Genomic DNA, 17,245 nt, shown 5'->3' on the forward strand with positions numbered 1-17,245 from the left:
AGCCAACATTTGCACCCTCCCCCTCCCCCTCATAATATATTTATATATATTATCTGGGGGCTCCATAGCCAACATTTGCACCCTCCCCCCTCCCCCTCATAATATATTTATATATATTAGCTGGGGGCTCCATAGCCAACATTTGCACCCTCCCCCTCCCCCTCATAATATATTTATATATATTAGCTGGGGGCTCCATAGCCAACATTTGCACCTTCCCCATTATTCAAGCTCAAATCTCTCCCTCCTCCCTGCTCTGTGTCTACTTCCCTAAACTTCTCAACCCATGACCCCCCCACACTGCTCCATATAACAATGGCGGGGTCTATTTTATCATGCGCCTTTCCTGGGGTTGCAGCTGGGAGGCCTCCAGTGTTGTCTGTGTAGAATCTGGAATAAGAGCAGATTCGGGTAAAGCTGTTGCTTCTTGGTGGCTCCAGTGGGAGGGGTGTACGTCAGTGTCAGCCCTATAGAAGGTGGGAGAGACAGGCTAAAAGGAGCAGATTCGGGTAAAGCTGTTGCTTCTTGGTGGCTCCAGTGGCAGGGGTGTACGTCAGTGTCAGCCCTATAGAAGGTGGGAGAGACAGGCTAAAAGGAGCAGATTCGGGTAAAGCTGTTGCTTCTTGGTGGCTCCAGTGGGAGGGGTGTACGTCAGTGTCAGCCGTATAGAAGGTGGGAGAGACAGGCTAAAAGGAGCAGATTCGGGGAAGGCTGGTCTTTTTGGGCTGCACAGGCCTGGAGCTGGTCGGCATCTAACCTCTGCTACAAATAAAAGAAGGGTGGCTCAAGTGGAGCATCATTGCTGGAGCGGCCATTGTCTGAGTGTGCCAGTGATAGAGTGTGAAGGATTTGGCTTAACAGGCTTTGGTGTGAACAGGTGAGGCTGTTTCTTTTTTGGTATAGGGTGGTCGGGATGGAATGCTCCTCCTGTCAGGTGTAGAAAACTTGACAGTTTTCATGATGGCTGAATCTGTGGTAAGTGCACCCTGACTGACCAGGATCATTTGGGAGACTAAAGGTGTTATAGACAAGACTTTTGAAGACGTGTTTGCACCCAGAGTACTGCATTTGGACGGTGCCAGGAGAGGTAAGGGGATAAAGGAGTCAATGTAGGGTCCGCTCTGGCCATTCCCCTCAGCAACAAGTATACCCCTTTGGATACTGCTGGGGGGTGGTAATGACCCATCCGAACACAGCAGCAGCAACCATCCAGGTGGCACTGTGACACGGACAACACGCTGGAGGAACTCAGCAGATCGGGCAGCATCCATGGAAATGAACAGTCAACGTTTCGGGCGGAGACCCTTCGTCAGGTGGCACTGTGACACGGACAACACGCTGGAGGAACTCAGCAGGTCGGGCAGCATCCGTGGAAATGAACAGTCAACGTTTCGGGCCGAGACCCTTCGTCAGGTGGCACTGTGACACGGACAACACGCTGGAGGAACTCAGCAGGTCGGGCAGCATCCGTGGAAATGAACAGTCAACGTTTCGGGCCGAGACCCTTCGTCAGGTGGCACTGTGACACGGACAACACGCTGGAGGAACTCAGCAGGTCGGGCAGCATCCGTGGAAATGAACAGTCAACGTTTCGGGCCGAGACCCTTCGTCAGGTGGCACTGTGACTGGCTCTGAGGCTTGTCAGGCAATGCAGTAGTTATAGGGAACTCAATAGTTAGGGGGACTGAAAGGAAATTCTGTGGCCACAGAAGAGACATCGTGTTGCCTCCCAGGTGCTAGGATATTTTCAAGCGGGAGGGGAACAGGCACCAACAACTTGGGCAGAAAAGGGGAAGAGGACCTATGCATTGAGCTAGGAAAGAGGCTGAAGAGAAGGACTTCCAAGGTAGTAATCTCTGGATTACTCTCTGCACCACGGGCTAGTGCAGGTAGGAATGGGGTAATAGCACAAATGAATGAGTGGCTGAGGAGATGGTGGAGGGACAGGGTTTCAATTTCTTGGACCATTGGAACCTTTTCTGGGGAAGGGGTGACCTGTGCAAAAGGGACAAGTTACTCCTGAACTGCAGAGGAACTGCAAGGTTCACTGATGCTACTTGGGAGAGTTTGAAATAGTTTTGCAGAAGGTAAAAGGGAGGGGTGGAGAGGTACTAATCAGGGACAATATCACAACGGCACACAGAGGAGACATAATGGACAAATGGACACTAAGTCCATTTGGGTGTAACTCAAGAAGGGTGAAATCACACTGTACTACAGACCCCCTAATAGTCACCGGGACATTGAGGAATAGATAGACTAAGGATATGTGTAAAAACAAAAGGGTTATTTTCATGGGGGATTTCAGCTTCCCTAATATAAATTAGGACCTTGTTAGTGTAAGGCGTTTAGATGGGGCTGAATTTGTTAAGTGTATCTAGGAAGGTCTCTTAAATCAATGAGAGGAGGAACTGCACTGGACCTGGTGTTGGGTAATGAGCTTGCCAGTGACAGACCTTTCGGTGGGTGAGCAGTGATCACAACTCCTTAACTTTCAGGATAGCTACAGATAAAGATAGGTATGGTCCTTGTGGGAGAGATTTCAAGTGGAGTAGGACAAATTACAAGGGCATTAAGCAGGAACTAAGGAACATTAATTGGAAACACCTTTTCTCTGGCAAATCCACATCAGACATGTGGAGGATGTTTAAAGATCAATTGCACAGAGTACAGGAAAGGTATGGTCCTGTTAGAAGGAAGAACGGGCATAAGAGAGCTTGGTTGTCCAGAGAGGCAGTGAATTTAGTCAAGAAGAAACAGGAAAAGTATGCAAAGCTTCAGAAGTCGGGATCAAACGAAGCACGTGAGGAAATAAAGGAACCAGAAAGGAACGAAAAGAGGGAATTGGGAAAGCCAGGAGAGAGCATAAAATTCCTTGGCAACTCGGATTAAGGTGAATCCCAAGGCATTCTACACATACATCAAGAGCAAGAGAATATCTAGGGATAGGGTGGGAACACTCAAGGGTAAGGGGGGGGGGAACATTTGTTTGGATACAGAGAATGTGAGTGAGGTACTTAATGAGTACTTAGAACATAGAACATAGAATAGTACAGCACATTACAGGCCCTTCGGCCCACAAGGTTGTGCCAACCCTCAAACCCTGCCTCCCATATAACCCCCCACCTTAAATTCCTCCATATACCTGCCTAGTAGTCTCTTAAACTTCACTAGTGTATCTGCTTCCACCACTGACTCAGGCAGTGCATTCCATGCACCAACCACTCTCTGAGTGAAAAACCTTCCTCCAATATCCCCCTTGAACTTCCCTCCCCTTACCTTAAAGCCATGTCCTCTTGTACTGAGCAGTGGTGCCCTGGGGAAGAGGCACTGGCTGTCCACTCTATTTATTCCTCTTAATATCTTGTACCCCTCTATCATGTCTCCTCTCATCCTCCTTCTCTCCAAAGAGTAAAGCCCTAGCTCCCTTAATCTCTGATCATAATCCATACTCTCTAAACCAGGCAGTATCCTGGTAAATCTCCTCTGTACCCTTTCCAATGCTTCCACGTCCTTCCTATAGTGAGGCGACCAGAAATGGACCAGAAGTGTGGCCTAACTAGAGTTTTATGGAGCTGCATCATTATATCGCGTCTCTTAAACTCTATCCCTCGACTTATGAAAGCTAACACCCCATAAGCTTTCTTAACTACCTTATCTACCTGTGAGGTAACTTTCAGGGGTCTGTGGACATGTACCCCCAGATCCCTCTGCTCCTCCACACTGCCAAGTATCCTGCCATTTACTTTGTACTCTGCCTTGGAGTTTGTCCTTCCAAAGTGTACCATCTCACACTTCTCCGGGTTGAACTCCGTCTGCCACTTCTCAGCCCACTTCTGCATCCTATCAATGTCTCCCTGCAATCTTCAACAATCCTCTACATTATCTACAACACCACCAACCTTTGTGTCGTCTGCAAACTTGTCAACCCACCCTTCTACCTCCACATCCAGGTCATTAATAAAAATCACGAAAAGTAGAGGTCCCAGAACCGATCCTTGTGGGACACCACTATTCACAACCCTCCAATCTGAATGTACTCCCTCCACCACGACCCTCTGCCTTCTGCAGGCAAGCCAATTCTGAATCCACCTGGCCAAACTTCCCTGGATCCCATGCCTTCTGACTTTCTGAATAAGCCTACCGTGTGGAACCTTGTCAAATGCCTTACTAAAATCCATGTAGATCACATCCACTGCACTACCCTCATCTATATGCCTGGTCACCTCCTCAAAGAACTCTATCAGGCCTGTTAGGCACGATTTGCCCTTCACAAAGCCAGGCTGACTGTCCCTGATCAGACCATGATTCTCTAAATGCCCATAGATCCTATCTCTAAGAATCTTTTCCAACAGCTTTCCCACCACAGATGTAAGGCTCACTGATCTATAATTACCTGAACTATCCCTACTACCTTTTTTGAATAAGGGGACAACATTCGCCTCCCTCCAATCCTCCAGTACCATTCCCGTGGACAACGAGGACATAAAGATCCTAGCCAGAGGCTCAGCAATCTCTTCCCTCGCCTCGTGGAGCAGCCTGGGGAATCAGGCCCCAGGGACTTATCCGTCCTAATGTATTTTAACAACTCCAACATCTCCTCTCCCTTAATATCAACATGCTCCAGAACATCAACCTCACTCATATTGTCCTCACCGTCATCAAGTTCCCTCTCATTGGAGAATACCGAAGAGAAGTATTCATTGAGGACCTCGCTCACTTCCACAGCCTCCAGGCACATCTTCCCACTTTTATCTCTAATCGGTCCTACCTGCACTCCTGTCATCCTTTTGTTCTTCACATAATTGAAGAATGCCTTGGGGTTTTCCTTTACCCTACTCGCCAAGGCCTTCTCATGCCCCCTTCTTGCTCTTCTCAGTTCCTTCTTAAGCTCCTTTCTTGCTACCCTATATTCCTCAATAGACTCATCTGATCCTTGCTTCCTAAACCTCATGTATGCTGCCTTCTTCCACCTGAGTAGATTTTCCACCTCACTTGTCACCCATGGTTCCTTCACCCTACCATTCTTGATCTTCCTCACCGGGACAAATTTATCCCTAACATCCTGCAAGAGATCCTTAAACATCGACCACATGTCCATAGTACATTTCCCTGCAAAAAAATCATCCTGATTCACACCCGCAAGTTCTAGCCTTATAGCCTCATAATTTGCCCTTTCCCAATTAAAAATTTTCCTGTCCTCTCTGATTCTATCCTTTTCCATGATAATGCTAAAGGTCAGGGAGCGGTGATCACTGTCCCCCAGATGCTCACCCACTGACAGATCTGTGACCTGACCCGGTTCATTCCCTAATACTAGATCTAGTATGGCATTCCCCCTAGTCGGCCTGTCAACATACTGTGACAGGAATCTGTCCTGGACACACTTAACAAACTCTGCCCCATCTAAACCCTTGGAACTAATCAAGTGCCAATCAATATTAGGGAAGTTAAAGTCACCCATGATAACAACCCTGTTATTTTTGCACCTTTCCAAAATCTGCCTCCCAATCTGCTCCTCGGTATCTCTGCTGCTACCAGGGGGCCTATAGAATACCCCCAGTAGAGTAACTGCTCCCTTCCTGTTCCTGACTTCCACCCATACTGACTCAAAAGAGGATCCTGCTACATTACCCACCCTTTCTGTAGCTGTAATACTATCCCTGACCAGTAATGCCAGCCCTTCTCCCCTTTTCCCCCCTCTCTATCCCTTTTAAAGCACTGCAATCCAGGAATATTGAGAATCCATTCCTGCCCTGGTGCCAGCCAAGTCTCCGTAATGGCCACTACATCATAATTCCGTGTATGTATCCAAGCTCTCAGTTCATCACCTTTACTCCTAATGCTTCTTGCATTGAAGTACACACACTTTAGCCCTTCTACCTTACTACCTTTACACCCTTTATTCTGTTTCTCTTTCCTCAAAGCCTCTTTATGTTAGATCTGGCTTTACTCCATGCACTTCTTTCACTGCTCTATCGCTCTGGGTCCCATCCCCCTTGCAAATTAGTTTAAACCCTCCCGAACCATGCTAGCAAACCTACCAGCAAGGATATTGCTCCCCCTCGAGTTCAGGTGCAACCCATCCAATCTGTACAGGTCCCACCTTCCCCAGAAGAGATCCCAATGATCCAAAAATCTAAAACCCTGCCCCCTGCACCAACTCCTCAGCCACGCATTCAACTGCCATCTCCTCCAATTCTTACCATCACTCTCACATAGCACTGGCAGCAATCCTGAGAACGCCACCTGTGAGGTCCTGTTCTTCAGCCTTCTGCCTAGTTCCCGAAACTCAGGACCTTCAGGACCTCATCCCTCTTCCTGCCTATGTTGTTGGTACCAACATGTATCACGACTTCTGGTTGCTTTCCCTCTCGTAACAGGATGTCATGCACCTGGTCAGAGACATCCCGGACCCTGGCACCCGGGAGGCGACAAACCATGCAGGTGTGCTTCTCACATCCACTTTGCTTTCGCATTTACCAAGGAAAAGGGTATGGAGGACCAGGAGATCAGTGCTGAGTGTGTAAATACATTAGGGCATTTAGAAGTCTAGGAAGAGGAAGTGTTGGGCCTTCTACTGAGTATGAAGGTGAAATCCCAGGGCCTGATGGGATTTCCCCAATGTTATTGAAGGAGGCAAGAGACGAGATTGCTGGTACCCTGATCAGCGTTTTTGTGTCCTCTCTACATGAGGTTCCGAGGACTGGCAAGAGGCTAATGTTGTACTTCTATTTAAGAAGGGAACAAGGGAAAGTCCTGGGAACTATAGACTGGTGACTCACATCAGCTGTGGGGAAATTGCTGGGGAAATTTCTCAAGGTTAGGATATATGAGCATTTGGAAACCAATGGCCTGATTAGCTAGAGCCAGCATGGCTTTGTGCGTGGTATGTCATGCCTTACCAACTTTATTGAATTTTTTGAGAAGGTGATGACAGAGACAGTAGGCAGTGGATGTTGTCTACATGGATTTGACAAAGTCCCCCACGGGAGGCTAATCCAGGAGATTAGGATGTATGGGGTCCGTGCTGAATTGGCTTTTTGGATTTGGAACTGGCTTGTGGAGAGAAGACAGAGGGTAGAGGTTAAAGGGACTTGTTCAAGCTGGAGATCTGTAGTTAGTGGAATTCTGGGGGGATCTGTACTGGGACCTCTGCTGTTGTGATGTATAGAAATGACCTGAATGAAAATGTAGATGGGTGGGTTAGTAAATTTGCAGATAATACCAAGATTGGTGGAGTTGTGGACAGTGAAGAAGACTTGAAAATAATACAGCATGATGTAGATCAGTTGCAGATATGGGCTGAGAAGTGGCAGATGGAGTTGCATCTTGGTAGGGTAATTGTAAGGAGACAGTACACTATTAAGGGTAAGATCCGTAACAGTGTTGCTGAGCAGAGTGATCTTGGGATCCAACTTCTTAGCTCCTTGAAAGTGGCTACACAGGTTGATAAAATGGTTAAGAATGCTTATGGAATGCTTGCTTTCAATAGATGAGGCATTGAGTTTAAAAGTCAGGAGGTTATGTTGCAACTTGATAAAACTCTGGTTAGGCCACATCTGGAGAACTGCGTACATTTCTGGTCGCCCCACTATAGGAAGGATGTCGAGGCTTTGGAGAGGCTGCAGAAGGGGTTTACCAGGATGCTGCCTGGTTTAGAGGGCATGAGCCCTCTCTAAATCAAGAGGCTGGATAAACTTGGGTTATTTTCCCTGGAGCATTGAATGCTGAGGGGAGATCTGATAGAGCTTTACAAGATTATGAGGGGTATAGATAGAGTGGACAGAGAGTATCTGTTTCCCAGGGTTGAAATGTCTAATACTGTACCAGAGAGCATGCATTGAAGGTGAGAGGGGGTAGGTTCATGGGTTAAGGTTTTTTACTCCAAGATTGCTGGATACCTATAATCGTTAGTACTGCTACCTCTCAGCTTTGGGGATTGAACTGAGGCCCCGAGCAATCAGAGCATGCCCTTTTCACACCGTTACCATCAGGTACAGAAGCCTGAATTCACACACTCAGCAATTCAGGAACAGCTCTTCCCCTCTGCCATTCGATTCCTAAATGGACATTGACCCCATGAACACTAAATCACTTCTTAAATATATATTATTTCTGTCTTTGCATGATTTTTAATCTGTTCATTATATGTATACTGTTATTTATTTATTCCTTCTATATTATGTACAGCATTGAACTGCTGCTGCTAAGTTAACAAATTTCATGTCACACGCCAGTGATAATAAACCTGATTCTGACTCTGACTGTCTGCTCAAGTGACATCGTCACACAATCACTTTCTGACTGCTTGGATGTGCTGTAGTGACAACTGAACAGTTCAGAGAATTACGGTTCCATGTAGGGTTATGGTACAAAGGATCCTAAAGGAGATGATGGGCTGGTGTGAGGGTGACTGAACTGCAGAGGTATAAAGCATTAAGGAAATAGGGAATGAGACCATTGGGATTGACATGGGCACAGTGGATCTTTTGCATCATCATAGCAGATAAGAACAGAACTGTGAAAGTGCTTTCATCACAAGAATTGCAGTGGTTCAGGGAGCCAGGGCAATATACACTGGCTTAGCCAGCAACATGAAGTGAATGATGAAATATCCTGCTCTGCTTCTCTGCGCATCAGGGTCTGAGTCCATGAACATTCAGTACGCTCACAGTGTAGTTGGACTGATATTGTGTGAGTGACTGAATGACTGGCTTGGTTGTTGTCCCACATCACTGAAATATAATTACATTTTCTCGTACCCCAGTGGGTATCTTTCCTTCACTACCTTACTGCAGAGAAAGCATCCTAACTGGATGCATCACGGCTGCTCTACCCAAAACCACAAGAAACTGCAGAGAGTTGTGAAAACAGCCCGGTCCATCACATAATCCAGCCTCTCCTCCACTGTCTCAGGAAAGCAAACAACATAATCAAGGATGATGAGAGGCATTGATCATGGTGAATAGTCAGAGGCTTTTTCCCAGGGCCGAAATGGTTGCCACAAGAGCACACAGGTTTATGTTGCTGGGGAGTAGTTACAGAGGAGATGTCAGGGGTAAGTTTTTTACTCAGAGAATGGTGAGTGCGTGGAATGGGCTGCCGGCAACGGTGGTGGAGGTGGATACAATAGGCTCTTTTAAGGGACTTGTGGATAGGTACGTGGAGCTTAGAAAAATAGAGGGCTGTAGGTAAGCCTAGTAATTTCTAAGGTAAGGACATGTTCGGTACAACTTTGTGGGCTGAAGGGTCTGTATCATGCTGTAGGTTTTCTATGTTTCTATGACCACCTAACCACCCAGTCATTCTCTCTTCCTTCTTCCATTGGGCAACACATACCACCAGGCTTAGGGTCAGATTCTGTCCCACTGCTGTAAGACCACTGGATGGACCTCTTATGCAACAAAGATTAACTCTTGATCTCTCTATCTGCCTTGTCATGGCCCTTGCACTTCATCTGTCTACCTGCTTGGCAATTACTCTGTATCTGAATATTCTGTACTCTGTTTTTTTGTCCTTTTATATTACTTCAACAAACTTTTGTGTGAAACAATCTCTCTGGGTGTCATGCAAACAAAATATTTTCACAGTACCTAGGTAGATGCAACTACCCAATTACTTGCCAGTAGCACTCCTGGGCCCAGACCAGTGCAGGACCTGTGGTCAGAGGTAAGGAGCAGGAAGCCAGATGAAACATTCAGGTGATATTTTGGTGAAACTGTTCTGTAAGTTTCAGTGTAATCACATCCTTCCTATATTGAGGTGACTAGAACTGCAGCTAAAGCTGTGGCCTAGCCAATATTTAATAAATTGTACCTACGCTTGCAATCCATGCCCCAACTAATGAAGACCAGTATCCCATGTGACTTCTTCACCAACTTACATTTAGAGATCTTTGTTCCTCAGTACTCCCTAGAACCCTATAATTTGTTGTATCTCTTATCCTTTTTGGACTTTCCCAAAATGCATCAGCTCCCACTTAACCAGAATTAAATTCCAGTTGCCATTGTCCAAATGATTAGCTCACCCAGATCATGTAGCTTAGGACAACCCTGCTTACTATCAATTTTTGTGTCATCTGGAAGCTTACCAATCTCCATTCACATCTAAGTTGTTGTTGGGAGGATGGGGGTAGGATCAGGAAGCTATATGGCCAACAGTGCAAAGGACTGAATGGCAGCACCTGGGGAGGGGTTCTTGAGCACAGCATTAGGTGAGGGTGAGTACAGGTGGAAGAGGTTCAGGAGATGGCTGCATTTTGAGAAGCAGGGGTGAAGATGTTGGCAGGTCGCTATGCATGGGGTCAGCACAGTGAAGGGTTTGAGGGAGCCAAGGTAAGTATTTTGTTTACCTGCTGGTTTACCTCCAACTGTCACTATGCTGTGATCAAGGCAACACTGTGCTGAGAATGTCCACCATATGCCAAGCTCCACTGTAGTGGTTTGAAAAGAATGTCAAGGTGAATGGGAATTTCCCACCCAGCCCTGAGCCAGAGGTCAAGTCAGGTTGGTACCAATAGCTCAGATGCTGCTGGTCAAATTTCAGTTCAGGCATCACTGACCAGGAAATTGTTGCAATAGCAACGTTAAACAAAGTTCCATGATCTGGTCAAATGTCTTGCCGTTCTGATGGCACCTAATATTTTTGAATTGTTGAACTAAACAACCTGTTCAAAAGCAGGTGAAGAGTGTGAATGTGGGTCAGGGTGACTTGTTACAGATGCCTTCTTTCTCTTCACAGACACATCTTTGCCATTGCTGATGCTGCATACACATTGAGCCAGAGATGTGAGAGAGAGCAGTGTATCATCGTCAGGTGGGTGCTACATTCTCACAGCATCATGTCTGTTCAAAATGCTGGAGTGAATCTGGGTTGATTCTGGAGATGTCCTGCAACGACTGGAGAGTGCTTGCAATAGATGATTCAGGGTACTGGGCTAGAATGACTTTGAGTGACGTTGATTCTTCCGTTTCTATCTGTTTAGTGGACAGAGTGGTTCAGGGAAGACTGAGGCGGCAAAGCTGATCATCCGCTACCTGATGACACTTTACCAAGAAACCAGGGAGGAGCAAATCTGTCAGGTCAGACTCACTACACAGAACTGGTTGCTAGTCTGAAATCAATGAAAATGAATGTCTCCTTCAGATAGAACTGTGTAGAATTCACACTTTTACTCTGACATGTCACACACTGGACACAAACACAGTGTGTCCAACGTGATCAAACATCAGAGAAGCTCAGATCCATATGGACACAGACTCACACATCTAAATACACGTGCACAAGTACAAACAAGATACATGCACAGAAACATACGTATGTACACACACACACACACACACACACGATGGAAGTAGAGACAGAGACTTTTTGACACTTGAAGGTGATTGAGGAAATATGCAGAAATGTGGTATTACAGCTCATGAGGTGTTTCATAACTTTGGTTATAGTGATGACCCAGTTGGGCTGCTACCTGTCAGTCACAGCTAGGAGTGAAGTTACTCCCTCATTTAAATTTAATAGGTTCCCAACTCAAGTTAGAATTGTTGTAGTGGCGTTTACAGGCCCGCTAGTCTAATGCAGGGTATAAGATGGACTGATTGTGCATAAAGTGCTTATCATTTGCCTCACGCTCCAAAACATCACTTTCCTATCAGACCTTCAACATACTAATCTGTGACATTCCAGCTGATTAGAAATTGATCATTCCATATTCCTGACAATCGTCATGTCAGTGTGACAACAGAGGTGAGCAGAAAGATATGACATAATCTATACTGTTTCTTGCCACAGGCAACTCAGGCTTTTCCCATCTTGGAAGCATTTGGGAATGCTAAAACTGTCCTGAACAATAACTCCAGCAGGTTTGGGAAGCTTCTTTGGATTCATATCCGACAGTAAGTAACAGCTGACTGAGCTGCAGTGAGTTTTGATTTTGTTGTTTTATTTGTGAACTTTGTTAGAGTCATGGTTGTAGAGGAATACAGCTGGGATTGGCCTGACGGGTCTCTGCTGACCATATTGTACATTTAGCTAGTCCCAATTTCCTGTGTTTGTTCCAGGCCTTCCTTCTCCATGTATCTGTTCAAGTGTTTTTAAATGACACTGTTGTACCTGTCTCAACCACTTTCTCTGACAACTCATTCCATATACCTATACACCTGGATGTGGGGGTAGAAGGGTGGGTTGGCAAGTTTGCAGACGACACAAAGGTTGGTGGTGTTGTAGATAGTGTAGAGGATTGTTGAAGATTGCAGAGAGACATTGATAGGATGCAGAAGTGGGCTGAGAAGCAGCAGACGGAGTTCAACCCGGAGAAGTGTGAGGTGGTACACTTTGGAAGGACAAACTCCAAGGCAGAGTACAAAGTAAATGGCAGAATACTTGGTAGTGTGGAGGAGCAGAGGGATCTGGGGGTACATGTCCACAGGTCCCTGAAAGTTGCCTCACAGGTAGATAGGGTAGTTAAGAAAGCTTACGGGGTGTTAACTTTCATAAGTCAAGGGAGAGAGTTTAAGAGACACGATGTAATGATGCAGCTGTAAAAAACTCTGCTTAGGCCACACTTGGAATACTGTGTCCAGTTCTGGTCGCCTCAGTATAGGAAGGATGTGGAAGCATTGGAAAGGGTACAGAGGAGATTTACCAGGATGCTGCCTGGTTTAGAGAGTATGGATTATGATCAGAGATTAAGGGAGCTAGGGCTTTACTCTTTGGAGAGAAGGAGGATGAGAGGAGACATGATAGAGGTGTACAAGATGTTAAGAGGAATAGACAGAGTGGACAGCCAGCGCCTCTTCCCCAGGGCACCACTGCTCAGTACAAGAGGACATGGCTTTAAGGTAAGGGGAGGGAAGTTCAAGGGGGATATTAGAGGAAGGTTTTTCACTCAGAGAGTGGTTGGTGCATGGAATGCACTGCCTGAGTCAGTGGTGGAGGCAGATACACTAGTGAAGTTTAAGAGACTACTAGACAGGTATATGGAGGAATTTAAGGTGGGGGGTTATATGGGAGGCAGGGTTTGAGAGTCGGCACAACATTGTGGGCTGAAGGGCCTGTAATGTGCTGTACTATTATATGATTCTATGATTCAATAAAGAAAAGTCAAAGGTTTTGTTAAAGAACATATAGACAGCATTAGTTGCCTTGCTCTCATCTACCCTTTTTGCTATCTTTTCAAAGAACTCACAAAGATTCGTCAAACATAACTTCCCATACACAGGGTGGCATGACAGCATAGTGGTTAGCACAATGCTTTACAGTGCGGGTGACCCCGGTTCAATTCCTGCTGCTGCCTGTAAGGAATTTGTATGTTCTCCCTATGACCGTGTGGGTTTCCTCCAAGTGCTCTGGTTTCTTCCCATGGTCCAAAGACATACCATATGGTAGGTTAATTGGTCATTGTAAATTGTCCTGTGATTAATTATAATTGGGGAATTGCTGGGCAGCGTGGCTCAAAGGGCCGGAAGGACCGATTCCATACTGAACTCAATAAAACAAATTAAAATTAAAAACCCATACCCTTGCCTCCTAATGAGACTCTGGCTATCCAACTGCTAGATCCTGTCCTTCAGAATTCCCTCCAGTAACTTCCCCACCACTGAAGTCAGGCTGACCTGCCAGCTCCCTGACTTGTCCTCGTTCCCTTCTTAAACAATGGACGACATTAGTCTAATTCCAGTCTTTAGGACCTTATCGGTAGATAACAATGAACCAGATATCTCTACAGGATCCTCCTCAGTTGGTATTCTATCTTCCCACAAAGTTGAGGATGTACTCAGTCGGCCTAGGGATTTATTCTCCCACCTTAAAACACCGTAAGGCAGCAATGATCTCCTCCCTGGTATTATGAATATTTTCCAAAACATCTCTACTTGTTTCCTTTATCTCTTAAGCAACCATGATTTTCTCCTCAGTAAACATCAAGGAGAAATATTGATTACAATTCCCACCCGACTCAACCCTGCTGATCTGAAAGGAGGCCTGTCTTCCTAAGCAACCTTTTACTCTTCCTTCAGTTTACCTGCCAGATCGATCTCATTCTCTGTCTTTGCCCTGATTCCCCTCTTAAATGTATCATTAATCTTGTTATAACCATCAAGGTATTCCCTTGTGTCCCTGACCTAAACCCAGTTCATGCCTCCTTTATTAACAGGATCTCAACATCTCTCTTTATTGGGATTAGTAGCACAACTTCCCCAAGTTTCTAAAAGATGGCAGTCTGATTGTCTTAAGTTCATCAGGACAGGGGCATTCCAGGGCAGAGGATAGCTGGAACTACATGACCCAGTAGCTAATTGTTTCTTATTATGAGGAGGAGCTACAGGAAGATCTTAATTTTTAATTCATCCTCCCTTATCCTGTGTCTCCTCGTCTTCCCTTGAGTCTAAAGTCTTTATGTAAGTACTTTAAATAAGTTTCTTCAGCTTGAACTGTGACTCATTTTAAACTGATATTTTTGGCCATTTCGTTATCTTACAACACTGGGATCCGTTCCGCTGAGACCAGGCTGAAGAAATGAGAACCCCACAAGGAATCTTATAGTTTTGTGGCTGAAATCCTGGGATGGAATACAAAGTGTGTTTGTATTCTTGTTGTAATCATTGACCACTTGAAGTCAGTTTTAATGCAAAAACAAAAAAAGCATATCGGCTGGAAGTAAATTTAGGTATGACTTTTAAAGCAGAACAGCAGCCAGCGCTTTCAGTGAGCGGCCACAGGCAAAGTGGGCTGTGTCAGTCCAGCATGTGCTATCTGATTGACGTAATCTACTAATGTAGAATCACAAATCAATATTTACCTCCTAGTGACTCCAATGTTAGGAAATCTTAGGCAATAGTGACTTGTGAAGTCACTCTTGTTATTTATCAAGAACAGCTCACACTACCCTTTGTGTAGCAGACATCTCAAGGTGATCCCAAAGGTTTAGTTGGAAAAACATTAGATGCTGAGCTGAGGGAGTAGATATGGCAACGGATAACTGAAAGAGACCAAGGAGCTAGGAATGTCTCAAAGGAAAGTGAGCTAGGGTATCACAGAGATAGAAACATAGAAAACCTACAACTCTTCCAGACAAGGACACATAAGTAGCGGAAGTTGTATTTCCCAATAATGGTTTATAGAGAAAGGGGTGCACAAGAGACCAGGACAAGCCAGACGGAGAAAGGGGTACACAAGAGACCAGGATGACCCAGACATAGAAAGGGGTGCACAAGAGAACAGGACGAGCCAGACGTAGAAAGGGGTGCACAGGAGACCAGGTCGAGCCAGATGGAGAAAGGGGTGCACAAGAGACCAGGATGAGCCAGATGGAGAAAGGGGTGCACAAGAGACCAGGACGAGCCAGACGGAGAAAGGGGTGCACAAGAGACCAGGATGACCCAGACATAGAAAGGGGTGCACAAGAGAACAGGACGAGCCAGACGTAGAAAGGGGTGCACAGGAGACCAGGTCAAGCCAGATGGAGAAAGGGGTGCACAAGAGACCAGGACGAACCAGACGGAGAAAGGGGTGCACAAGAGACCAGGATGAGCCAGATGGAGAAAGGGGTGCACAAGAGACCAGGACGAGCCAGACGGAGAAGGGGTGCACAAGAGACCAGGATGAACCAGACGGAGAAAGGGGTGCACAAGAGAACAGGACGTGCCAGACGGAGGAAGGGGTGCACAAGAGACCAGGACGAGCCAGATGGAGAAAGGGGTGCACAAGAGACCAGGACGAGCCAGACGGAGAAAGGGGTGCACAAGAGACCAGGACGAGCCAGACAGAGAAAGGGGTGCACAAGAGACCAGGACGAGCCAGACAGAGAAAGGGGTGCACAAGAGACCAGGACGAGCCAGACGGAGAAGTTAAGAGTAGGAACAAAAGATTATCAAGGGAGAGATGTGAAGGGTTTCAAGACAAGTGTAGCTGTTATCAATTTGGGATGCTAAACCATTGACGGACTATATGGGCCAGCAAATACAGGAGTAATGAAATAGAGTGGACCCTCTTCCTGGACCCTGAGCTGCATTAATGTGGGCACGGAATTCAAGACAGGCTGAAGTCTCTGTAGAACATACAATGACATCAACAGAAGCCAATCAGTCTGTTTCCTTGTTCTTTGAGGTGGTACTTGATCTGCACCTCCAAATAATTTACTGACTTCATTCCATGTTCCTTGATACTAAATAACAATCGTACTCTTCAGGCTTTTGGGTGGGGAGAATAACAGTGAGCAATGGAAATCTGAGAGTCTGGTGTGCCAAGATGCTATCAGCTGAGGTCAACATGGAAGCAGAGTCTTGTAGGGTTTAGGGTTTGAGGAAGCAACATTGGAAGGAGCTTCATTTATTCTGAGTGGAGTTGTGGTATCTAATGTTTAATGGGATGGCAAAGAGAAAGCTGCACCTGATCTGGATGGAGAGTGGACATGTTGATTGCTGTCAAAAATGCCCATTCTTTCCTCAAAGGTTTGGTATTATTACTGGTGCTACAAAATGGAAAATGTACTTTCTGCGCAACAACACCCCAGTTTGCTGTGAACTCAGTGATGTAATTTAGAGTTGAGGGGAATGTTCATAACAAACACCAGAGACGCATTCAGTGGCTGGGAGGTGTTCTCACGTATTGTAGCTAGTCAGATCTACTGAGCTGTGGAAGGATGGCCATTCATGGGCGTAGGGGGCCCGAGGTTGAGGTTAAGTTTGTGCTTGGTTATCCTTGGACAGGCAGCACGTGGTCACAATGGGCACATTGCAGTATTTCTAGGAGCCACGGGCACCCCAGGGGATTGACTGTTTTATAGATAGTAATAATCCTGTTTCATTTTGAATTTATTCACTATTTTATTACAACTGAATGTTTGTACTGTGTGTATTGTTGTGTAAATAAACTTTTACAGTTTTGTAAAAAAGAAACCCAGAGGATCTACTGAGCTGTGGCTTTTCAATGTTCTCAGTGGCCTGGTGGTTGGAACCTCAATATCCCATTACCTTCTGGAAAAGTCTAGGCTTGTCTTTCAGGTAAGTGTATAAGGTAGACTAGGTTACTGTGGTCTGAGTGTTGGTAAATCTGAATAAACCTGTAAGAACTTTATCACAGAGTGGCCGTGTCTGTAATTGTTCCCATGGTCAAACTGTGACAGAGTGATTTCCACTCATGGTCACTGTGATTGTAGGTGAGTTCGCCCTGCTCCTGGTCACACTGTGATTGTGTGACAGTGATGTTCCCCTGGTCACACTGTGACTGCGTGACAGTCGTG

At 45.9% G+C, this 17,245-nt stretch overlaps 1 protein-coding gene across 1 annotated transcript in view; it reads left to right on the top strand.

Moving 5' to 3' along the window:
• The window catches only part of myo15b (myosin XVB), a 452,296-nt gene that overhangs the window by 47,555 nt on the left and 387,496 nt on the right, over positions 1 to 17,245 (top strand). Inside the window, exons 6-9 of the mRNA XM_073026589.1 lie at positions 10,744 to 10,818; positions 10,988 to 11,084; positions 11,797 to 11,900; positions 16,943 to 17,006. Of these exons, the coding sequence (XP_072882690.1) occupies positions 10,744 to 10,818; positions 10,988 to 11,084; positions 11,797 to 11,900; positions 16,943 to 17,006 (340 nt within the window). The remainder of the gene's footprint in view (positions 1 to 10,743; positions 10,819 to 10,987; positions 11,085 to 11,796; positions 11,901 to 16,942; positions 17,007 to 17,245) is intronic.

This window comes from Hemitrygon akajei, chromosome 22 (assembly GCF_048418815.1).
Source record: "Hemitrygon akajei chromosome 22, sHemAka1.3, whole genome shotgun sequence".
Lineage (NCBI taxonomy): Eukaryota > Metazoa > Chordata > Chondrichthyes > Myliobatiformes > Dasyatidae > Hemitrygon > Hemitrygon akajei.